The sequence below is a fragment of the Saccostrea echinata genome, unplaced genomic scaffold, assembly GCF_033153115.1.
Source record: "Saccostrea echinata isolate AGI-Se365-2 ecotype Australia unplaced genomic scaffold, CSIRO_AGI_Sech_v1 ptg000001l, whole genome shotgun sequence".
NCBI lineage: Eukaryota > Metazoa > Mollusca > Bivalvia > Ostreida > Ostreidae > Saccostrea > Saccostrea echinata.
In genome coordinates, this window is record NW_026889750.1 from 16,986,066 (window position 1) to 17,010,571 (window position 24,506).

The window sequence follows — 24,506 nt, forward strand, 5'->3', positions numbered from 1 at the left end:
CCAAATGGTGTATTGGAGGGTAAACAAACTCACTGAGTTCTGTGAAAAACCTACACATTGTTAAAGACATCAATGTCATTGTTTCATAATTATGAAACATAAAACACACAATTCTCCTAAAGAGCAAGAAAGTTAAATATCACAAAATATCCATTATGAAGGCATCCTTTTTGACAAAAAACTATTTTCTTTATAATGGCTTTGATTTTATGGTGTGATTGTGGATGTCACGGATACATCTATGGGAGGAACAGTCGAACCAAATTCTGGGGGGATTCCTATTCCTGGAGGGGGTGCTATTAGTCCAGCTTCTACAAGTCTCTCTAGTACATTTCTGGGTCTCTAAAGAAAAGAAAAAAACAAGTTGTTACGAGTATTCCATTAAAATCCAATCAATGACGTCATGACCATTTTTTTCTTGTTTCTTCATTATCAATCATAAACAAGTATTAAAAATGTAATAAAAACAAAGCCAACCTCTAGAACATAATTGTCTACTTTGCTGTATCTGTTATTTGCGGCGTTTCTGAAATGAGATGGGTAAATAATATTTGTGATTTTGTTTTCACGGGAAATGATACCGAAACCTTTAACAATAATACAATATCCTTTCACTTATGATAACATATACAAAAATAAACCACACACACCTGGTTCTATAGGCCAGTACTCTCATTTTTAGATTTGTTATGTCCGTGGCTGGCTTAATGTCCGCCCATTGGTTTTGACCTCCTTGTACCTGAGGTTGTAGATCTGGATATGCTACGTCAGTGTGTAACACGTGCTTTATAGTATTGTTTGCGTCCTTGTACGTCATATTTCTTCAAAAGATAATAAAAAAATGATGCTGTGAAAAGAAAACAGTTGCAATACCTGCTTGATCTCCAAAACTCATTTGTGGTTAACTTTCGGAGTTACCACCAAACATACCTTGCTCCTGGTGGTGGAATTCTGGGATTGACTCCATATGCTTCCAGTCGCTTTAGTTCACGGTGGCCGATCATGCTAGCTACGCGGGCCCAGTCGGCATCACGTGCTGCAAAATCTGGTACAGGGTAGTCTTCGTTGACGTTTGTGCGGACTTTGTAGGTCGATTCCCATGGTGCTCGGTGCCATGCCCTCTCGGCAAATACAATCAACCGTGGAAACAGCAGACCAAACAACTGATCCTCTGTTCTTATTCTTGCTGTCCAGACTTGTGCCTGCATTCCTATTAAAGAAATCTTCTGCTTTTATCAAGTTGATCTTATCGGTTTAAAAATGGAAAAGTAACAAAACCGTCACAAATGCGACAAAAATGTACGATCCTCTCCCATTCTCAAGGTCAGGAGAGAGCTGCATTTGCATAGACTCTAAGACGATGGAACAAAACAAAACAAACAGTTTGTATATGTTGACACCATATACAAAGTTTAACTATAAAGCTTTTCATACGAATTAAATATCCCTATGAAGACTTGTTTTCCAATTTGTAATGTATTAACTTCGAATTCAAGTTATTTGGAGTTTAATTACAAACTTTCTTAGTTTTGGTTCTACTGGGCTCTCTTACATTGGATATGTAAGCTGTTTGTCGTTGATCTAGCCAAATGTCTAACTAGCTGTCTGATGTTTTTTTTTAATTGTTTTGAAATACTACTTTTTGGTAGCATTTCGAAACAATTATAAAAGACTTCGGACAGACCAAAAGACGGACAAAGATAACAGGTGATGGAAATGGATAGGACTTGCAAAGAATGAGAGCAGATAGCCATAGCAAAACAGCCTTAACGTGGACACTTAATGGATGAAGAAAACAATGAAGACCAATGGAAATATGGAAAAGGAGTGATAGAAAGAGAAAGAAAAACAACTCGGATTGAGATCGTGGTGTGACTTTCAAAACAGATTATTATAGAGAGGACTGGGAAACTGAACAAAGGAAACTAACTCAGAAGTAGAAGAAAGATAAGATGGGTTCAAAATGTAGCAGAATACTAAAGTAGTTTTTATGTAGAAGGCAAAGTTTAAACATTTTTGCCAAATCGTACCTGTAACATTCTGTGGTTGTTTTGCTTCTAAGCAGTTGCTATCGTCTATACATCCGTACGGAGCAAATGGCATTTTACCAAATGTGAATTCATCAGGTATTAAATTACAGCAGCGATGCTCAGGAAGATATGAAAATACTCGAAGAGGATCAATGAATCGGATAGCCCAATAATCTCCGGGACTTTCTGGATCCGCCTCAGGAGCGTGATCAAAACTCAGAAAATCAGACTGCGACAAGATAACCTAGACAAAAAAAGCATAGGTTTTCTTATCAGGATAATTCGTTCTTTAATCTCTGACAAAAATAATTTTAGTGGTGCATTTTAAAATATCCATTTTTACCATCCTGCATAACGTTTACTTAAACTTGAAGAAATTCTATGGAATATTTCATAATGAAGAATGATAAATCAAAGCATCTTAGTAAATCAAAACATAAATATAAGTTAATTTAAACTTACTATTGTAAAACTTGAATACTTTTTAAAGCTGATCTTTCTATACAGAAATGAATTCTCATACAAAATCATTTACCTTGTAGCCATTGTTAGAAAGAGCTGTGGCTCTCTGAATAAAAACATCATTTTGAGAATTCCGAGTATGAACAGATATTTCTAAATTTTCTGGGTATCGGTTGACATCAAAAGGAACCAGGGGTCCGCCTCTAGGATCCGTGGTGGGCCATGCCATAAAGAACTCCTCAAATCCAGAGAGATGAACGCCATTATCAGCAGCGATCTTTGCAATTTGTGTGGTAAAGTTCACTTTGATGCGCATGAATGGATCTGGACCGTCGTAAGTAAGGTTTTTGCAATAGGATGAATTCAACCATGCCGCAGCCGGGGAATCGTCTCCTCCAATATTGATACGCTTCAGTGGCACTTGAGCCTCACTATGATAAGTTCTGATTTCTTTCAAAACTGTGTCAAAAAATTTAAAAGTAGATGGCATGCATGGGTTTATAGCAGAATCGTCAAACAACGTGTCTGTAAGGTAAACATGCTCTGTTTGTACATCATGGAGGTTGTAATCGCTGGTGTTCGTTCTCTTTGAGTATTCATTCATTGCAATAACTGCAGCACGAGCACGGCCAGCTATGTTGATGCTGGGAATAATTTCAATGTTACGGTCTCGAGCTGCTTTTAGAATATCTTGATAGTCTTTTTTAGTGAAATATCCAGACCCAAGACCACTGCCACTCGGGTGTGAACTCAACTGGGAAAACAAACAAGTCCTCTCTTGTAAGTCATGACAACGTTTTCCTCCAATCTGCAATAACAAAAAAAGTTTTGTTTTTAAGTTCTTTGTGTCTTTTAAGAATTTTCAATCTAAAGTTGAAAATTATTACATGACAAATTAGTCATGTAATCATTTTCAACTATAGATTGAAAATTAACAAAAGACATTTGCATTTTTTGCAAAGAAGCAATTAATACAAGTTTGATGCTATTCTATTTGCTCAATTTTTGAAGACGAACCCCATACATTTTTACAGAAAACTAATGTAACATTAGATATATTAAATATAGAGAATAGAATAGAAAAAGGCTGATACATGTATTTGCATAGTAATAAAGCCCCCTAAGGTATCTTTACTATGTTCACATCAAATAAAACTTACAATAATTCTTTTAAACAGAAATAATAAATTCACGAGTTTTCATCTAAATATACGTGATGATTATTAGGAATTTTCAAGAATGTTTATGAAAATTCTTGTATTTTCTCCTTTTTTTGGGGGGAGGGGGGTATTTATTCTGTTTTATCTAAGATAAGCATGTGTTACTGGGGGAAGGGACACTGTAAAAATGGTAATTAGAACGTTGATATTTAAATTTTTACAAAAAAGCCACTGAAAACGCTTTCCATTATATATGAAGTCATAACTGCCGAAACATCACCTTGGCTAACTCTGGAAGTGCCTCAATGTCCAGACGCCAGCCTTCATCATCAGCCAGATTTAGCTGGAGTTTATTCAGTTTGAATAGAGCCATTACTTCTAATAACTTAATTATGGTGGATTTTGGAAAGAAATTCCTGGCAACGTCAAACAAGAGTCCTCTGTGATTAAATCGGGGTTCGTCTGTAATAGTCATTGTGGGAATGGTACCTCCGAAGGCCAGCAAACTGAATAGTGATTGGATTCCGTTAAATACACCACCTACGGAGTTCCCTAATATGTCTACCCTATCTGGTTTAGAAGTAATTTTTAAAGTATATCCCTCAGGATTTTCTTTCGTCGTGTTTTTCTTTATTCTGAGCTGTATGACCCTGTTTGAGGTAGGTTTCAGATTCCTGATTTTGGATCCCTTTATAGACTCTGAAAAAAAAAACGACAGTACAGTGAAATTTAAAAGAAAAAGTATGAACATAATGGTTCAACACTCAAATACATCCGTTGTTTTTAGAATACAAGACCGTCTTACTTTGCAAGTACTTGGCGACTCCAGATAGAATTCTGAAACGATCCCTGTCTATTCTCCATTTCTTGTCAATAGTAACGGTTTCATTTCCAAGCGTTTGTTTGACTGGGGTTGGTAGGATGGACGTTTTGATGGATTCTAGGTCAGTGAAGTTGTATCCCCGGTAACGTTCGAATGGTGAAGGCGGTATACCAGTAACATCGTTCGGTATACCCCTCATGAACTCAACAAAAGTAGTGTGAGGGGAGACGAATGTTGCATCTGGGCTTTTGGTATTTTCAATAATTTGCTGATGTGTACCATTTGACAGATACCAGTTCGGAAATATGTCATATCGGGATATGGCCCAGTTTGAAGCTAGGAATGAAATATTTCGGAGATCTCCTGGTTGCAATGGTAGGTTCTGGAAAACTTTGTTGTCACCATTATATGGGTCAAATTTAAACATACAACCTTTGACATGCGTCAAAGTTATATTTCCAGAAAGAATGAGGCCTCCTCCAATGTACTGGTTTATTGTAGCATTATAGTACACAGGTTGAATGAGGGTGTGATGACAAAAATAAATGCTCCAGTTTGCGGCAGGAATTGGTTTCGTACCAACATTCTCTAGAGTCACGTTAGCAAAATAAGTTACTGTTGCGTACGGCGTGAGTACTCCATTTCGTACTACGTCATATGTTATTTTTAGATCTTTGGCAATCCTATCGATGTCAACACACCAAACGTTTCCTGAAATGATGAAATGGTATTGGTAAGATTATTTTGGAAATTGTTATGTAGGTTGGGTATAACTTGTTGTGTCACTGAGCTATATTCGGATTATTCCGAGATTCCCTTAACTCTTACCTCTACTCAAATATTTTTGATACGTGCCCCCGTTCGTGTCAAAATCTTAAAAGCAGGGATATTCGTTCAAGTCCATTTAATGAACTTTTCCTTTCCCAGTCATCGAATTTTACACTTAAAAGCTCTTTTCTTATTTTTTTTCGGGAAAGGGGTATATCTAAATTAAAACTTCCAAGAAGAAGAACATATAACTGTTATTAAAAGGCTGAACTTCTGTTGCAAGTTACCATGTAGTTAGTTGGTCGTTATAAATGCGCGCGATTGCTTGTATTTTTTTCTTGTTACACGCGCTTGCGCAAGAATCCATCAACAGTAATGTTCCGTTTTCCAAAAAAATATATTCATTACTGACTGATTGACCATCAGGGATGATAAAATTCCATGGTGCTTCCATTTTACTAGTCGTCCTTGACATTGGCTTAAGATATGGATTTTACAGGCTTTTCTTCCAACTTATAAATAATCATGGTTGTTAACTGTTTCATTTTCTTGTCAAACCTTTTCATTTCTACACTGCTCTAATAAACATAATCACGGAAAAGAAGTTTCAATTAATACATCAATCATTTTCTTAAACCTTAACATCGTTTGATCTGGCTTTTTTTGCGTTGTTGCGTTTATTCATTATTTTTATTTGTAACATAATATAATGGTTAAAACAAAAATGTAGTACTTCCGAATATTATCAAGTAAATATATTCCTGGCGACAATAAAATCAGAAGTGTTTATATTAAGCCTGTGGCATATTTTGGCGAAACAAATATTTTAGACAATAATTATATCATAATTAACAAACAAAAATTAGTATGTCCCGGGGACTGTTGTAAACATTTGTATCAGACTGTTTTGTGATTATGCTGTCTGTGTTAATCACCTAATAATAATTACATACAAATTGTGTCAACATTTTTACGATCAGATGACGTGACGTGGTGACAGTATATTGAGCTTGATCCTAATTAACGTGGTAAGCAAAAACGACGTCGCTTTGAAAACTCCTATATATTTGATTAGTTATTTTTTATAATACAGTTCCGTTAGTCGTCTATAATGGTTTTGGACTTCTTATTCTTAGATTGTATAATACGTATGACAAGTCTTCTGTCTCAATTTTTAAATCTATGAAGGAGGGTCCAATTTAAACAGTATTTTATTCACAGAGGTGAATAGGATTGGACCAGACTCAGCCTATTTTAGCCCTCTTCCTATATTAAGGTCAAGGTGAATACATAAATTAACAAAGCAAAAAGCAGAAAATGTACCATAAAGAAATAAGCGAAATTACAGAGAAAAAAAAAGCAAAATTACAAAGAAAAATAAGCAAAATTATAGGGTCTGCTCTTTCACAGAAAGTATACTTCATTATAGAACCCTCCCCTCCCAAAAATAAATCTAAATAAAATTTTAATGTAAGTTATGTCGTCAAGCTTAAAAAAAGTTTACTATAAATATATGACTGATTGATATTTTTCAAAATATGAGTGTTTTCACCTATCTATATAGGGCTTCATACGGATTTTCCTACTGCAGTAGTATTTCTAGCAATGTGTATTATTTTTTATTTATAAGCACTTTTTACGTGTCAGGAAGTCAGAAGGCAAATAAGACGGAGGACATCGTAAAATGTCCATTTTATCGTTAACCTCTCTTTAATTTGTCACGTTCATTTCTGTCTGTTCCGCTAACAGATTACAAACAAGAAATAGTCTTTACGCGTTATTTTCTTTCTTCCTGCTTTTCTTTTTCTCAACAATTTTTGTTAAAAATAAAATTCTTTTACTTTCTCGTTCATTTATGTTAATTTATTCAGTTATTTAATCATTCATCTCTTATTTATTTATTTATTTATCGATTGTTAGTACATGTAACTCTAAAAATTTGAGAAGATCCGACGGAACAAACTTTTTTTTCGTGTGCGTTGGTCAACCACTTTTTTCACTCAACTGATTTTCCATCTTTGACTTGGAAATTTTAATTTTAATGATTTAATGATAAGAAATTAATAATAATAAACATCAATTCAGATATATCAGTAAAAAGTAATATTTCGGTCATAAAAAAAATATTTCAAATGATTTCTAGCACAAAAGCTAGTATTTAACATCATTACTGGTCACGTGCAAAATACTATTAAAAAATATACTTTAAGTAAAATATGATAAAACTTTAAATATAAAGGTGTATATAGACAAGTTCCTTACCCCCACCAATAACCAGCACAGCAGCCAGAATCCTAACCAAGGAACGGAGTATCATATTGACTTTGCCAAAATGACTGTCCTACATTGACCAAAGGACTATAAGTCAGCGTGGTGACCCTTGACCTTAAGCGCCCTATCAAATTAATATGAATGAGGGAATTTTATGACGGCACTTGGTCTACTGGAGCTTATGACGCCCGGACAAAGCATGTTTCAAGTATACATGTTCCAGATAGTAGTACGTTTGACGTCACCATGATGCACACGAATTTTATACAAGTGAAAGACGATGCGTACTTGTGCTAAATTGTCAAAGAAACAGAAAAAAATAACGATTAACTTAATCTGAACATTGTTCATTTTGTAAGAGTAATTTCCACAGGATTTTGTGACAACTTTACATAACTCTGCTCATCCTCCACTGGCAACTTTAACAGTATTTTTGACGACCAGAAATGCAATTTTGCACTTCGAAAAAAAAAACCCCCACATTGGTGCTCATAGAACCCCTCCCCGTTTTGGACACTGAAATTAAAGTCCATTCTATCATTTATAAATGGTAACAGGCCAGCAGACCAGGTGAGCCCCCCGCCCCCACCACCAAAAAAATAATTTTACCAATACATGTCTATACTATGCAATAGAAAATAAAGCTAATTTTCTGTTAATAGCCTCTAATAACCCTTTTTTGAATTTCTGTTTGGTTGTGCCCCCTCCATGCAACTAAAATTGCTTTTTCCGCTAGTGACGCAATCTACGCCCACATTCCATAGGTGCAACAAGGTAACGACTAAAGCGACAAACGGCGCAAATATTTTTCAACATGCACTGCTTTGCAAGGAAAGAAAAGCTAAGAATGTGATTTAAAAAAAAAAAAACACTTCGTATTGCTTTGCCAATCAAATTACATGAAAATTGATACAGTCATATAAAGTGGTGTGTTTACTGCTAAACTTTCAATGAGATTTATTGACATTTGCTAAAACTGGGGGGGGGGGGGGGGGGATATAATTTTGCATAAAATTAACATATTCTATTTACTTTACATATTTTTTACTTTGTCAAGACTGATCTACATTTAACATTTATACACAAATACTACAAGTATCCCTATCTAAAATAAAGGATCAAACAGACAGACAGACTTTCAAGAACAATAGAGATGCATATATTTTAAAAATTAATTTTTTTTTGTTTTGTTGTTGTTTTCTTGTTTTTTCCTATTAAAAAATACTAGGTGAAAATATAAACATTACCACAGCTGCATTTTAGAAGCTAATTGCACAATGTTCATTCTTAAATATTCATAATATTCTGACTGTGTTAACATTATTTTGACACTTTTTGAAAAAAAAACAACCTTGTTTAGTCATTCAATTGGTATCCTTAAATTATGTGGAAATTTTTCATCTGTTCCTTAAAATTATCTATTTATAAATTGTAGCTTAGACTGTTATGGAATGAAAACCAAATACAGTAAAACTTATCTAATCCAACTTGCACTGGGACACAAATTTTGTGTCAGAATAGACAGGGTGTAAGACTGCACAGGTTAAAGAACATGGAAAAAAGTAAAGTGGGAATAAAAATAAAGGTCAGGATTCACAGTGAAATGGATTGCACTGGTGTTGAATTAGACAGTTTTTACTGTACATAAGTTGATAAAATATTGATAAAATACTTGCACAAAAAACAAACTTTGGAACACAGTTTCTGCTATTTATAGACTGGACAGGAACCCAAGTTTCTATTTAAAAATGTTTTCTTTATTTCAATATGCCATAATAAATACAATGTATAATAATAAAAAAATTAATAAAATTTACCCATATTACATGTATCTTACAAATCTAAGTACTTCCTAAAAGAGTCCTATTGTATAAAAAAAAAAAAAAAAAATTAGTACAATATATTGCAATGTTATCTCAATAAAGCCATAAAGTATTGCAATACATCAAAATATGACAAAGTTCATGGCAATATCAACCTTTAGTTAACTATAACACAATACTCTTAATACTACAACTAGCAGTACATTAACAAGTCAACAGATCATTTAAACAAGAATTAAAATATCAGATACATATATCGTATGATACGGCTTCAAAAATGTCTAAAGCTGCCTGAGCCTTCATACTTAAAAACATTAAATACACAAATTTTCATATTAATTGTAGCACCAAATTTAGATCACAAGAGAAGGTTTGTCCCAAATTTGACACTTCACAATGAGCAAATCCCCATTTAATGTGGATTTCAGCAGGTCAACAACACCTGGGACTTTTCATTAAAAACAAATACACCTGGGGACCATATGGTAAACAGCAATGATAACATGACTTAAAAACACAAGTACATGTATTTGTGCAATAACTCCAGTGGAACTGAAAATGTTCACATATTGTGCTTTGTGTCACATTCAGTGAAATGATTTAACATGCATGGAAGCTCTGTAATGCCAAAACAGACTCCATTTAATGATGAAGCAACTGTCTACACCCGTTGTAAATTGTCTATATGATGTAAACACGAGACATTGATACTATGTATCCACCTGTTTATATGGAACACTGTGTTTGGATTTGTTCACATCTTTGACAGTTTTGGGTTTAAAAATCTTTTTGTTGACCACTCTCTCGGGACAGTGGTGTGTGTGGCTGGCCGTGTGGGTGTCCACCTGTGTAACTAGGGCCGCCTTCTCTGAGTTAACTATACTTTTATCTTTGGTGGGTAACACAAAGGACACTTTCTCCTGTAAATTAAAAAATAATTCTGAAAATATGGCACATACATAACCACTTCTAAATTGTGATACTTTTTCCCCTTTAATTTTAATACGCAGATATATAAAAAATGCTTTTTTTTGCAGTTGCAAACTGATCCAAAATCATTGCTTTTGAAAGGTTTATCTACTGTATATGTGCATATACATGTATACTACAGTCAAACCTCGTTATCTCGAACTTCACAGGACCAAGAAAATATCCGAGGATTTGAGATATCCAGTGAAAATACTTATACTTAAGAAATAAGCACTTGGGACTTTAAAATCACTTTGACATATCCATGATATCCAAGATATCAGTGTTGAGATACCGAAGTTCAACTGTAGATGCAGTTTAATACAGATCCCATTTGTTTGTTATCGTTGTTTTGTTTCATTTCACTCTGCAGCATACAGAAACACATTTCTTTTCTCACTGTTTTTTCCCTTTAGATGTACAGTTTACATGCGCATATACCTAAACATAATTCCTAATGAGTCATTGTGACATCACAGCCTGTCCCTCAACCAATCACATTTTAAGACAGGCAAAAAGACCGAGAGACCACAATGACAAACATGTATATTTTTTTGAAAATGAGAGCTTATATAGGGCTTTGGATCACCTTCATACCTATTTCTTTATCCTTTTACAAAAGAAACTAATACTGACCTTCTTTTTATTATATTTAAATATTTTCCACTCTTGTGACCCAGATAAGGAATTTTTATCTATGTTGATAGTCTCTGTACTAGTTTTTTGGTAGGTGGGGTTAGCAAAGGTCAGGGATGACAATTCATCATTCTCTACCCTGTATGTCTGCCTCTTCTTCTTCCTGCAAAATCAATTATTATAATCATTATATGTTCTGCATTTGGCCTTAAATGTGATATTGCTGATATTTTCGTGCAATTTCTTGTATACCTGTGTTTGACTTTGATGACTACAACAATAATAAGTACAGCCAAGACCACAATTCCAATTCCTAAACCAATCATGACCTTCTTGGTTTCTGGACGTTCTAAAGGAAATGAATTACACATTAGTAACCAAGTCAGACCTGTTTATTTATGATATGAACTTATTGTTGAGCTTCTAATATCTGAAGATAATTGTAAATTGCAATGTATATCTTGTTAGTTACCCAATCTTACCTCCAGAGCTAGGTATAGCAGGGGGAGGGGTTTTACATAGACCCCTGGCAAAATCCTCAGCACTGCAGCTAAACAAGAACAAAAACATTTTATAATGGAAAAGTTACTTAGAAGTCTGCAGTATACATATCAGTGCAATATACCTTTTATATATATGTATAATGTCAGGAAATATGTTCCAAAATAAATCCACTGCAAGCAGTATATAACCCCTAATTAAATCAAGGTAGATATTTCTTGTTACTTGTGTAACTTTTAGAGGACAAATACAAGAGAAACCAGATACAAAAATAACTTGCTCTTGCTAGTCCCGAAATCCTTTACTGAAAATGCAGGTCAGTACAAGATGAAAACATCAACAATAATTTAAACAAAATTTTACATATTGGGTGAATGAACAGTGTACAAAGTTTCACAAGGTAAATGTGTGGATCATATGCAGCCATTTTTCAGATCATACTCAATGCAATCATATATGTATTGGTAAATAACACAAGCTATAAAGCACCTAGGATCACAATGTCATCTGTTAGGCTTGACAAGATGTCTTCATTACAACCTGGTCCTAAGACCATCATACTATGAATAGTTTGTTCAAGTTGACCCCCTTCAATTAAATTTGACCCCCACTTCCCTCCGATTATTTTTTTGTGTATCAAAATTATCCTTGCACTTCAACATGTTCAAATTTAGTGAATACGTGTAAGACCACTGACAATTATGAAATGTGATGAAATGTTTTGTTAATCATTTTTGTTATCATACAATTAAAGGTAAATTTGATATAACAAAATGTAAACAACTTACCCCTCTGCATTTTCATGAATGCTGTTCTTTTTTATTGTTTCACCTTTATAGGGCACTGTCAAAAGCATAGAAGTACAATGAAAAAATCTAAATGCAAAGTCCATGAAGGGAACAGTTTATTACATACTAATAAATAACATTATGGGTTCATACAGGTACTGGCCTGACTAGATTTATAAGGCTAGAACTACACTACAAGACATACCTGTGACACAAGGCCATTTCGGGTCTTGTTTGTCCGGACAGGCACACCGAAATCCATCACCTCTGGCCAGACACAAGTGAGAACAGCCACCGTTCCTTAAATAACACCCATTTTTGCCTAAAAGTATGAGATCACAAAAATTAACTTCTTTTCAAGATGGTGCTTTAATAATCTGTGTCCATACAGGATGTAAGGTACCCAATATATGCAAAAATCTTGCTCAGCCTGATAATTTTTGTTATACTGTATATGGGTGAATTCAAAAAAAAATGACCACCAAACTGAATTTTTTTGGCAAAATTCAACTACTTATAACATATTTTTCACTTATATCATCATATTGCAAATGCATTCTAGTTTAAAATCCTGAAGTGGCAATAGAATAGACAATTGGATTAAAAAGTTTCAGAAATTTTATTAGTGAAATTTCTTTTGAAAAAAGAAAATATCATTACACCTTAAAAGACTTTCTAAAATACATAATCGCAAGAAATTTTAGTATTTTATGCTTCAAAATGGTAAAAGGGGTATAAATGATTAAATCTAGACCTTGAATGAGTATCTTCTCTTGTACATGTGACAAAAATTGGCTTTTTGATTGTTATTTTACATTATTTTTTCAATTCTGGTTTGAAAAGTTTTAATATGAAAAAAATATGAAGCAATAAAATTCCCCAAAATTCACTTTTTTGTCCGTTCAAGTCAATTCTTTAAATCTAAGCCAAAAAAGAATTGTTATATACGAGTTCTCTTACAAAAAATACTAGATTTTGAAGTCACCCTATGTTACATTATTGTGTTGCACTCCTGACATCTGATATGTATTTTATTTAACATTGTTTTAAAAATTATAACACACAATAACCCATTCTTACTTTCTAAATCAATTTGTCGTGTTGATATTTTTCATCGTTTACAGCAGGTTTTTCATATTTTGAAGACCTTAAAACATGACTATTTGCAAAGTGTAATATATATAAATTGTATTTAAAATATATGTGATATGATGAAAATTATTCCCTGAATTGACTGTAGAATTTCTGTAATTTGTTGATAGACATAGTGTTTTGAACATCAAATAGTATCAAGCATTTTTTTTCAACTTATTTTTTAGAAAAGATAGTTAAAAAGCATTGGTAATTATGAAGCAGTTTTGTTGCACTCCTGACTGCAGTAAAGTTTAAAATTAAAACCATAGAACACAAAAATTCATAAAGTGTTGGCAACATCAAGTGGTAATGAAATTGTGCAATACTTATAGTCCAATACTTCATAATTAAAACAGATGAAAGGATTTAAAATTCGCATTTTATCTGGAATTATACCCTATTTTATGCCAAAAAACTAGCTTAAATGTATATTTAGAAGATAAAATATATTTTAAAGCATATTTTCCTTTAGAAGACAAACACAGTAAACCACCAGAAAAATTCTACTCATCATTTTTTCTTTATTTTTAATCTTATTGGATGATTTATAATTCTAACATATTTGTTGCACTCCTGACCAAAAGCATTGGGGCCTTTAAAGTAGAATTGTGAAGTGAAAATTACAAAAGAACTTGTTCTGTTGTTTCAGTGAAGTTGAGGAGGAATTACTTGAATTTTATGACAATGTTTTAGTGTGTTTATTTTTAACGTTCATTAAAAAAATCACAAAAAAGATAAAAACACATCTGAATTGATAAAATTGAAAAAGGAAGGATTTTGATAATAAAACTGTCAATAATATAGCATTAAATTATACAAAAAGATCATTATTAATTCTACTTCTAAGCATGAATAGAAGTCTTTTCGTCACAATACTTGAATCTTTAAAAAAATGTGTTGCACTCCTGACCATAGAAATATGGGTCTGAAGCACAGACAGATCCGGTAATTGATAAATCTATTTGGTAAAAATGTTTTTTGTGTCTTTATTTTCCAAAATAAAAATCAGAAAATCATATAATGATAATAGTTTTTTCATGCTTGGAAGCAAAACATCAAATGTTGCACTCCTGACATTTTTGGGTATGCACATATACTTGACTCTCATTAATGCTGCTTATGATTTATATATCATTTTTAAGTTTTAAAATGTATATCAGTTATTATTTTACACTTCCAAAATTCTTTTTTGTCTTAATTTTCTATCAGAATTTTACAATCGATGTTTTTTTGGCAACACTACAGTTTTTCTGTTGCACTCCTGACATGGTATAACATTTTTTTAAACATCAGCCATGACCACAACTTGATTAAACAAAAGTTTCAACAGTCCACATTTAAAGCTCAATACTTTGAATATTATCAGGAAAGTCTTTATTTTCCAACATGAAGCATTATTTTTTATTTCACAGATCTCCAAAAAATATTGAAATTTCAAAATGTCACAAAAAGGTGTTGCACTCCTGACAATTTTAGCATCATTTTTGGGCATAACTTTTTTGTTAATTGAGATATCAACGAGATATTTGGCAGGTATTTAGACACTATCTAAAGACATATGCTGAGACATAGAAATCTATTTTCATTGCCTGTATTTTTAGTGTGGGTTGATAAATATGCGTTTGGTCATTTTTTTTTAATTCACCCACATACAGGGAAATTTTTGCCCCCATTTTATTTTTGCCCCTTTTGCCCTACTCACAGGAGGATGAATTTAAAACGGGGTGAATTCAAAGAACACTGTATATTTTTTTAACAGAACTGTGATTGGGTGAATTTAAAATGGGGCAAAATTGTTTGGATGTGGGAAAGGGCAAAAATAACATGGGGCGAAAATAACCCTGTATACAGTATTCAAAGGATTCAGAAGACAAACCCCTTCACACTGAGAAATCTGTAAAACTTGTAAAAAATATACTGGTCTACTGACTTGTATTGAGCTTAAAGGTGCTTGGACACAGATTTTCTCAAATTGTCTGTATAATTTCATGACTTATATGTTGCTATAGCATTTCATACTAAAATATTATAATAATAAAAATCTTATTTCATCCTGAAGTTATTAAAACTTCGAATTTCTTGACGCATTGGATTGACACATCCTAGCGCTTTCACGTATTTTAATTTTATTCTTAATACTTAAGAAAAGTGGCAATTTTGTTGTGTATTAATGAAAAATATTAGAACTATAACCCAGAAAATTCAGAGTAGAAATGTTTGAAAGTAAAACCCACTCACAGTATTGTAAGTTCGTGCCCAGTGGTGTGTGCAGAGTTTAACAATTGAACACACCCGGTGAATCATAAACATTAACAATAACAGAGCTCGTGCCCTGTTTACAAAAACAGTTTACGTTTCATGGGTGTGTTCAATTTGTTAAACTTTGTACACATCACAGAGCACGGACTGACAATACTGGTGAGTTGGTTTTGCTGTCGAACATTTCTACTCTGGATTATAGATGTCATATTTTTCATTAATACGTAACAAAATCACCTCTTTTCTTAAATATTAAGGATAAAGTTAAAATTTGTTTAAGTGCAAAGATGTGTTAATCAAACGTGTCCCATTTTTGTAGTTCCAATAATTTCCAGATAAAATAAGTTTTTAATTATATTTTCGTGTGAAATGCTATTGCAATATATAAGTCGTGATATTATGCAGAAAATTTGAGAAAATATTAAGTTCAAATCTATGTCTAAGCACCTTTAAAACATTGTAAAGTAATTGCTCAGAAGCCTAATATAACAACATAAGACCACAACAATGATCACACAATGCACTTTAAAACCATCACCTCAAAAACATGGTATATATATACTTCCATATTCAACTACAAAACATTGAATTTTCTGTTTATTACATTTTCATTGATTTTATTTTTGCCTCTGTCTTTTCTTAACGCTGTGTCATAGGCTGTGACGTCATAGTTGAGCAGTTGAGACGTCATAGCTTAGCAGTTGTGAGATTGAAAACATATTTGGGAAGAAATTGGCAGTTTTAGTCTCATTTAAGATGGTTTAATTACTTTCTCAATCTTATTACAGGCCAGAAATTATATTTTACTTACTTTGATATCCTATCACTGTGACAGAATATCACTTTGGTATCCTTTCACACTGTGAGAGAATATCACTTTTATTCAATGAATAAATCACAGTATTTCACTGTTGAAAATGTAATAAATAGCGGATATTCAATGTTTTGTGGTTGGATATGGAATTTATTTCGCACTCGTGAAAATATCAAAAAATCCTGTCTCACGAGTGAAATAAATTCCATATCCAACTACAAAACATTGAATTTTCTATTTATTACATTTTCTTTGATTTTCCCTTTGCCTCTGTCTTTTCTTAACACAATGTAATAGGCTGTGACATCATAGTTGAGCAGTTGAGACGTCATGGCTTAGCAGTTGTGAGATGAAAACATGGATTTTAGCAACATATTTGGGAAGAAATAGGCAGTTTTAGTCTCTTTCAAGATGGTTTAGTTACTATCTCATCTTATTACAGGCCAGAAATTATATTTTACTTACTTTGATATCCTTTTCACACTATGAGAGAATATCACTTTGGTATCCTTTCACACTGTGAGAGAATATCACTTTTATTCAATAAATAAATCACAGTATTTCACTGTTGAAAATGTAATAAATATATATATATATATATATATATATATATATATATATATATATATATATATATATATATATATATATATATATATATATATATTATGTATATATATATAAAAGTCCTAAGCCAAGCCATTCTACAGACCTCATAATCCTCAGGTACAAATTCATACACCCCCCCCCCCCTTCACCACCACCACCATTTCAATGGCAAGGCAAAAATGAAAACAGAGTGTTCTAATCCCTATATGGTTACTCACCCTTCTGCCTGTCTGGGGCCACAAACTCGATGTCCATCAGTCCCTCGAGGTTCTTTGAGATGACTGTCCTGTCTGACCCTGTCATTTTGCTGGCTCTCTCTATCTGCTCTGTCTGCCAATCAGTCCAGTAGATGTACTGGTCATACTGAAAATCAATACAGAAGTATTACAACAGCCACTGGACACTTGCATCTCTTTTATCATTTTTTTTTTGCTAGGGTAAACAGATAGAATTGTATTTACTCCCGAGAGTCTTTAATCTGAAACTTACCACAGCCAAACCAAATGGATGAATAACATTGCTGATCAATGGAACTCTGTTGTGACCATTAAAATCTGAAGTTTCGATTTTATCTAATTTGGCGTCTACCCAGTAAAGTCGTTGCATTGTATAATCAATGGATAGTCCATTGGGATATCCTGTCAAGAAAGAATTAACTGTAAATTTTGATTTAAGTTTATCTTTTTAAAAGTGTAAAAGGAAACAACTCTATGCTCATTAAAGTGATATTTTTTTTAAGCAAAACAAACATTGAACAAACTTACTAGATCAACTATAGTAACCAATTACCTAGATAAGTCTTAACTATGAATTGATTAGACTAATGTTAACTATGTCTTAACTATGTCTTACCTAAAAAAAAAAAAACTAAAAAAAAACACAAAAAAACTATGTCTTACCTAGAACAGTATTAACTTTGATTTACCTCGACCAGTGTTAACTATGTCGCACCTAGTCCAGTGTTGAATATGCTGACCAGTATTAGTTAGGGCTTACTTAGACCAGTGTTAACTATGTCTTTCCTAGACCAGTGTGAATTATGTCTTACCTCGACCAGTGTTAACTATGACTTACCTCGACCAGTGTTAACTTTGACTTTCCTAGACCAGTGTTAACTATGTCCTATCTAGACCAGTGTTAACTATGTCTTACATAGACCAGTGTTAATTAATTACCTAGTCCAGTGTTAACAATGATTTTCCTAGTATAGTGGTAACTTTGACTTTCCTAGACCAATGTTAACTATGACTGATCTAGATCAGTGTTAACTATGTCTTACCTAGACCAATGTAAACTATGTCTTACCTAGACCAATGTTAACTATGACTTGTACTTAAACCAGTGTTAACTATGTCTTATACTTAAACCAGTGTTAACTATGTCTTATACCTAAACCAGTGTTAACTATGACTTATACCTAAACCAGTGTTAACTATGACTTATACCTAAACCAGTGTTAACTATGACTTAAACCTAAACCAGTGTTAACTATGTCTTATACCTACACCAGTGTTAATTATGAATTAAACCTAAACCAGTGTTAATTATGTCTTGTACTTAAACCAGTGTTAACTATGTCTTTTACCTAAACCAGTGTTAACTATGACTTATACCTAAACCAGTGTTAACTATGACTTATACCTAAACCAGTGTTAACTATGACTTATACCTAAACCAGTGTTAACTATGATTTATACCTAGACCAGTGTTAACTATGTCTTCCTTAGACCAGTGTTAACTATGTCTTACCTAAACCAGTGTTAACTATGTCTTACCTAGACCAGTGTTAACTATGACTTTGCGATGTGTTCCATCCATAAAAGCTTTCTCAATCTTTGGTTTGTGTCCCCAGTCTGTCCAGAACATCCATCTAGATTTGATAAAAGAGGCACATCACAATTCTTTCAAGATACAGGAGGACAGCTGTGCATGTTTTAAATAAGGCATATGGATGACTATATTCACCTAAACCTCTCTTATAATCTTTAAATCTTTATTCTGGCCTCACTGAGAGATAAGGACAAATGCGAGTCAACACTTAAGAAGGATGCTTGCATATTCACTTGGTCATACAAGAAGGTACATCAAACTGCAGCCATTTTATCTTAAGAAGATTAATATTTTAAATCTCTATATGCCCTATTGTCTAATTTCAGACAAGGGATGATGTCCTGATCTAATGGGGAAGTCTTTTTTTCTTAAAGTTTGGTTCTCAGTTGGAAAAAATTCCTTTCACAAAAAGAAAGTTTCCTGTAAAGGTTTATCAAGATTTGTTCAGAGATTGTAAAGAACAGATTTAAAATTATTTAAATCAACTAGTGGGTATTTCTTTTGAAAACAAAATTAATATTTCCCTAATCATGATATGGGAGTTTAGTAGTCCATTGAAAAGTATAATTGTATTAATAAAAAAAGCCTTCATGGTACTTGTTCTATACATGTCATTTCAGTTAGCTGGGTGAACAGCTCAAAATGTGGGTATGTCTTGTTATGTACCGAGTTGGCAGGTACTTTAAATTTAACAAGAGCAACGCTAAGCGGAGCATCCCCTCGCGCCAGGCACTTCACCGGTAATGACAAAATTCTCAAGAGGGACGTTATTGAAGATACAATCAACTAGTTAGGTTTAAAATATTTAAAGGTAAAGAAAATAAAATATATTGCAGCACAATTTTAACAAACTCATCTTGGGGTGGGGGGTGGGGGCATTTTTAAATCAAAGTGCATAACATCGTGGGGGAGGGGGGAATAACATGCATATGTAAGTGGGCAGTTTCCCTTATTCCTAGCAGAAACATATCACGTATGCTCTAGGTTTCAGTAATTTACCTACCTATGTAAATCTCAAAGTTGTATGCAATATGCATAAAATCTGAGAATACCCGCAGAAGCAATATTTCTTCATAATAAAAAATGAAAATATACCGGTGTTGAGAGGTCACTAAAAGTGAAACTTGTGAAATGTCTTTATAGCTTTTGGGAATTACATGCGCCTCTAGAATAAATTCCATGTTGTAAACAGACACCTGTGGAAATTTGGTAATGAAACCGCGACGTTCATCAAATTATTTCAATTACTCAGCGTCAGAGATGACACGTTTAGTTTATACAGACTGTCTCAAGATATGCACAATAATATGACAATACGTAAATACAAAGTAGAACTTACTGAACTCTGAAGCGAGTCTGTCGAAGCGAACCGAATTTTCCAGGTTGATTAAGCGGAAGCGAGTATTGTCAAGTCGTACATAAAATTTCAGAGTTTGAAGGTAGTAAAATCGCGATATTTTAAGAAATATTTTACCGAATAATTTGAAAATGAATAGGGTTCGTCCTTTTACAATGCCACATAAGTATGTGGAAGCTGAGAATTGATAGTCCAAAAAGGTTCTCTTTAAATCTTGCCCACAAGCTGTAACGGACACACTAACACACTAACACACACACATACGCACAGTAGCGATGCTATATCCCCTCCGCAACTAGTTGCGCGAGGGGATAATTACCATCTAAGGCAGATAACTAACTTACCCTTTATTGGGGTACAGAGTTATGGCCCTTGGTTCATCTAGCTTTTCATTAATAATAGTTTTTCTGTTTCTCCCATCCAACCAAGCAACTTCTATCCTGTCACGACCTGCACAGCAAGAAAACACACACACTGTAACACCATTGGTGAATACTGTATTCCTCATTTCACTGTAAATTCTTTTATCTTTGCAATTTCCTCAAATTTCCTGACAGTTAATTATAATATTCTCTCCTTTCCCTTATATCCTACACACCTGTGTCTGTCCAGTACAGATTTCTGCCTATCCAGTCTACAGCCAGGCCATCTGTAGTCTCCAAATTTGATGAAACTATTACTTCAGACTGGCTACCATCAAAGTTTGCTCGTCTAAAATTAACATTAAAAGTAATTATGATGAGCTGTCATTTCATATGAGATGATATATAAAATTATCAAAAATATGCCAATAAGAGATGAACATTTCCTGAAATTTGGACATACGCTGAAATGGTCATTGGTATTTTTGTAACTACTGTATAAAATAAAGATCCCTTTTGAAATGTAAAATACCACATACAAAGCTATATGGAAAATCAAAATGTGATACCATTACAAGATCTAGACGAGTGAAACCAGAGAGAAAAGCAGTTGGATTTACACTTCATGCTCATACTATATTTTAAAATGGAAGTATAGAAATTTAAGAACTGAAATTTCCACATACTTGATGACATCTTGGTGAACATCTGTGTAGAATATCTTTTTCTCCCTGTTATCGTAATCTAAAGCTATAACATTATGCAGATCCTTGAGGGGTAAGTAAACGTCAGTCGTGTCATTCGTATCAAAAGAAATCCGACGCACGCTTCCTCTACTGGCGAACAACAGAAACTTCTGCGGAACTGATAATAAACAGAAAAAGAGATTCACTGCATTATGTTGGTTGTAAAAGGAAATCATAGGCCATGGGAAACAAATTCAAAGCACATCATATCAAAATAAAGACCAACAAAATTCTCCATTTGCTACAATAATTTAATAGGAAATTTATCAGCATACAATAGATAAATTACATGTAGATAACCTGAGGATCTTTTCCATACCTTTACATATAATGGCTTTATGTCAAAGTATATATTCTTTCTTGCATAAGGTTGAAATATAAGTGAAAGAGAGAGAGACAGAGAGAGAGAGATAAACCTTTCTGACACTGCTTGCCATCCTCCAGTAGTTTCAGTCCTGTGGGACACACACAGGAATATCCTGAGGGGTTAGGAAGACACAAGTGACTACAGCCTCCATTCTTTTTCTGACATTTGTTCATCTTCTCTAAATCTTCAAAGTTAATGAAAAATAAATCAAATCAGATAAGTACTCTGCAAAATTTCACTCTTGGCAGTGATCGTAGTGAGTTAAATCAAAAATCAAAATTGATTTAGTCTTATCATCAGTAATTACTGAAAAATCACTTATTTTCATAGGGTAAAATTTTCTTGGTTAGAGGAAAAATTACTGGTTTGAGGGGATTTAGTTTCATGGTTAAAGGAGAAAAGTTACACTGCAGTATGAAATTTTAACATTTCTTAGAGGACATGAATTCGTGGGTCTCTTCAAACCTTAAAAACAACAATAATTAAACCTCCAGGAAAATAAGTGATTTCACAGTATTAATATATTTAATTAAGTACATATACATTACCCCCTGTGTCCAGCTGTACAGCATGTATGTCCATTAGCCCTGATAAGTTGTAACGGAGTGTGACTACGTCATTTCCTGTGTATTTGTCTGCCTTTAGGATTGAGATTTTCTGCCAGTCTGTCCAGTAAATGTAATTTCCAAAGACAGTTAGGCCATACGGATGTTTGACCCCCTTGACCAAAAGTCTTCTGTTGCCGCCATTCAGGTCTGCAGATCCTATCACCTGGTTCAGGAACAATTATATGTGTCACTTGTTCATACAAAGAGTGGGTCAAACATGCATCATTTCTTGCAATTTTTACAGATTTGTTTAGAAATTTCTTCAGATATACCAATTTGTTTATTAGTAGTTGAAAAATAAAGCCTTTCTCTTGAAACTATTTTCAATTAAAAGTTACATGCTGTACATGTGAGATCTGCACTTATCTCTGTTACTGGTTCTTCTGGATAATATTATACTGTTTACATTTCCTACAATCTATAAACAAAAGGAATCTACAAATCAAAGTAAATTATCATAAGATTCTGCTTTTTATTCGGTAAATTTACCTCCATTCTGGCATCAGCCCATATAATTCTGCTGGTCAGTTTATCAATGACCAGTCCATTAGGCCAGCCTAGATCATGGTCAATCAGGACTTTTCTGTTCTGTCCATCCATCCAGGCTCTCTCAATACGAGGGTTTATCCCCCAGTCAGTGAAATATAAGTACCTGGAGATAAATTAAATGCTTTTTAAAGGTTCTCAGTCCGACTACCTCTAAGACTGAGAATGTTTCCATATAGGCAGAGTATAATGTGAACATTGTACTGTTTATTCAAAAATTTATGTGTGTTTCAATAGAAATTAAAGATATTGAAGAAAAAGCAATCCAAGAAGTAGCAGGCCAGGATGGAAGAGTCTTTGAAGTAATGAGGATTTTTTCATCAGAAAATGAAACCTAGTAGGAATATTTCATTGAGCCAATACTTTGTATCACGATTACCTCACAATTATCTAACTTAATGCCGCTCTTTTGTGGCGAAGTCGAGGAAGCTCTAAATCTTGCGAGATTTACGGGGCATGAATTACTTAGTATGCTAGTGACAATCAAATAATTCGAACAAATAGTATGCCGAAAGTACTATGTATTGCAAAGGGTTGAACTTCAAATAGTAGGTTGTCTAATTGGGAATGTTTAAAGTTTTTTTATCAGCTTCAAAAAGTAACGATAATCAGAAAGAAATGGTTGAATCTAATTAGAAGAGTCGGCTTACTAAAAAAGTATCAATAAAAATGTAACACATGAAGACTGGGTTCTCTTAAAATTTATAAGCATGGTTCAGCGAATGTTCCGCAATATATTTCACCAGGACTTCTTTCATATCTGCCCTTTAAAAATCCACAATGCTCGATATCGCGTTGTATGCAACAGCACATTGCCCCAAGCTAACAAATGTTTCCTACCTTTACCGCGAAAGAGTTCCATTAAGTTAAGTAATCGCGATATCAAGTATTGCAGATACATATTGCCCTCCTGGACTCTATTATGAGGCAATAAAGACATACAGGATTACAGGCGCTATCATTTCACAAATTTCAAATTTCATGCAGATGGTATTTGATTCTTATCAAGGAGCAAATCAGAATGAGTTCCAAATTCAAGTACAGTTGTACATGTATAATGTTACATTTCAATGGGACAAAAAGATCTTACCCTAGTTCATACACAAGCACAATAGCTCGGGGCTTATCCAAATTTTCCCAGAACAAGACTTTTCGATTGCTCCCATCTGCCTCTGCCACCTCTATGCGGTTCAGTCCAGTGTCTGTCCAGTAGATTTTTTGTCCAACAGAGTCGACAGCCAGTCCGTCAGGTGTATCTAATCCATTACTGATGATTTCCTCTACCTGTGATCCATCTAAGTTAGCTCTCATTATCTTGTCTAACACTGTATCTGTCCAGTAAACTTTTCCTGTAATGACACAAGCTAATTAACCTGAAGGCCTCATTTCCATGCTGTATAACTACAGTCAAACCTTGTTATCTCAAACTCCATGGAACCAAGCTTAAACATCTAGATATCCGAGGATTGGAGATAACAAGGGTAAAAATCTAAAAGTGGTTGGGACTGTCAATGCACTTTGACATATCCCTGGTATTCAAGAAATCTGTGTTCGAGATAACAAAGTTCAACTGTATATATCTTATCATTATTCTCAACAGTGCATGAAAAGGTTCTTATATAGCACTAAAATATCTTTTCCAC

The 24,506-nt window shown here is 33.6% G+C and overlaps 4 protein-coding genes across 5 annotated transcripts in view; all 4 read right to left on the reverse strand.

Annotated features, from left to right (window-relative positions):
* LOC133186115 (lipopolysaccharide-induced tumor necrosis factor-alpha factor homolog) overlaps nt 1-24,506 on the reverse strand; it is a 197,062-nt gene that overhangs the window by 111,162 nt on the left and 61,394 nt on the right. The gene's annotated exons all lie outside the window — the stretch shown is intronic.
* The window catches only part of LOC133186126 (large ribosomal subunit protein eL32-like), a 256,634-nt gene that overhangs the window by 77,544 nt on the left and 154,584 nt on the right, over nt 1-24,506 (reverse strand). The gene's annotated exons all lie outside the window — the stretch shown is intronic.
* On the reverse strand, nt 173-7,685 carry LOC133192173 (putative beta-hexosaminidase). The gene is made up of 9 exons (XM_061328163.1): nt 7,506-7,685; nt 4,458-5,186; nt 3,933-4,351; nt 2,566-3,300; nt 2,031-2,274; nt 931-1,210; nt 651-821; nt 478-526; nt 173-342 (listed from the first exon to the last, which is right to left on the reverse strand). Exons 1-9 carry the CDS (start codon nt 7,558-7,560, stop codon nt 208-210), a joined length of 2,817 nt encoding a protein of 938 aa, XP_061184147.1. The 5' UTR covers nt 7,561-7,685; the 3' UTR covers nt 173-207.
* Nucleotides 9,309-24,506, reverse strand: part of LOC133186029 (low-density lipoprotein receptor-related protein 4-like) — a 40,903-nt gene continuing 25,705 nt past the window's right edge. For both annotated transcript variants that reach the window (XM_061321317.1, XM_061321310.1), the window contains exons 28-43: nt 23,954-24,212; nt 22,807-22,969; nt 22,258-22,480; nt 21,759-21,893; nt 21,283-21,460; nt 20,833-20,945; nt 20,579-20,684; nt 18,823-18,917; nt 17,537-17,685; nt 17,266-17,410; nt 12,437-12,553; nt 12,232-12,286; nt 11,425-11,492; nt 11,195-11,291; nt 10,943-11,105; nt 9,309-10,257 (exon numbers count right to left, since the gene is read on the reverse strand). In XM_061321317.1, the coding sequence (XP_061177301.1) occupies nt 10,048-10,257; nt 10,943-11,105; nt 11,195-11,291; nt 11,425-11,492; nt 12,232-12,286; nt 12,437-12,553; nt 17,266-17,410; nt 17,537-17,685; nt 18,823-18,917; nt 20,579-20,684; nt 20,833-20,945; nt 21,283-21,460; nt 21,759-21,893; nt 22,258-22,480; nt 22,807-22,969; nt 23,954-24,212 (2,276 nt within the window). In that variant the 3' untranslated portion in view covers nt 9,309-10,047. The remainder of the gene's footprint in view (nt 10,258-10,942; nt 11,106-11,194; nt 11,292-11,424; nt 11,493-12,231; nt 12,287-12,436; nt 12,554-17,265; nt 17,411-17,536; nt 17,686-18,822; nt 18,918-20,578; nt 20,685-20,832; nt 20,946-21,282; nt 21,461-21,758; nt 21,894-22,257; nt 22,481-22,806; nt 22,970-23,953; nt 24,213-24,506) is intronic.

Excerpts from the sequence above, each read along its gene's own strand:
- LOC133192173 (XM_061328163.1), bottom strand. The coding sequence starts at position 7,560 with ATGATACTCCGTTCCTTGGTTAGGATTCTGGCTGCTGTGCTGGTTATT. Across the intron at positions 5,187-7,505 it reads TGTGCTGGTTATTGGTGGGG|GAAACGTTTGGTGTGTTGAC; the intron begins GTAAGGAACTTG and ends TCATCATTTCAG. Across the intron at positions 1,211-2,030 it reads ACAACCACAGAATGTTACAG|GAATGCAGGCACAAGTCTGG; the intron begins GTACGATTTGGC and ends TTTCTTTAATAG.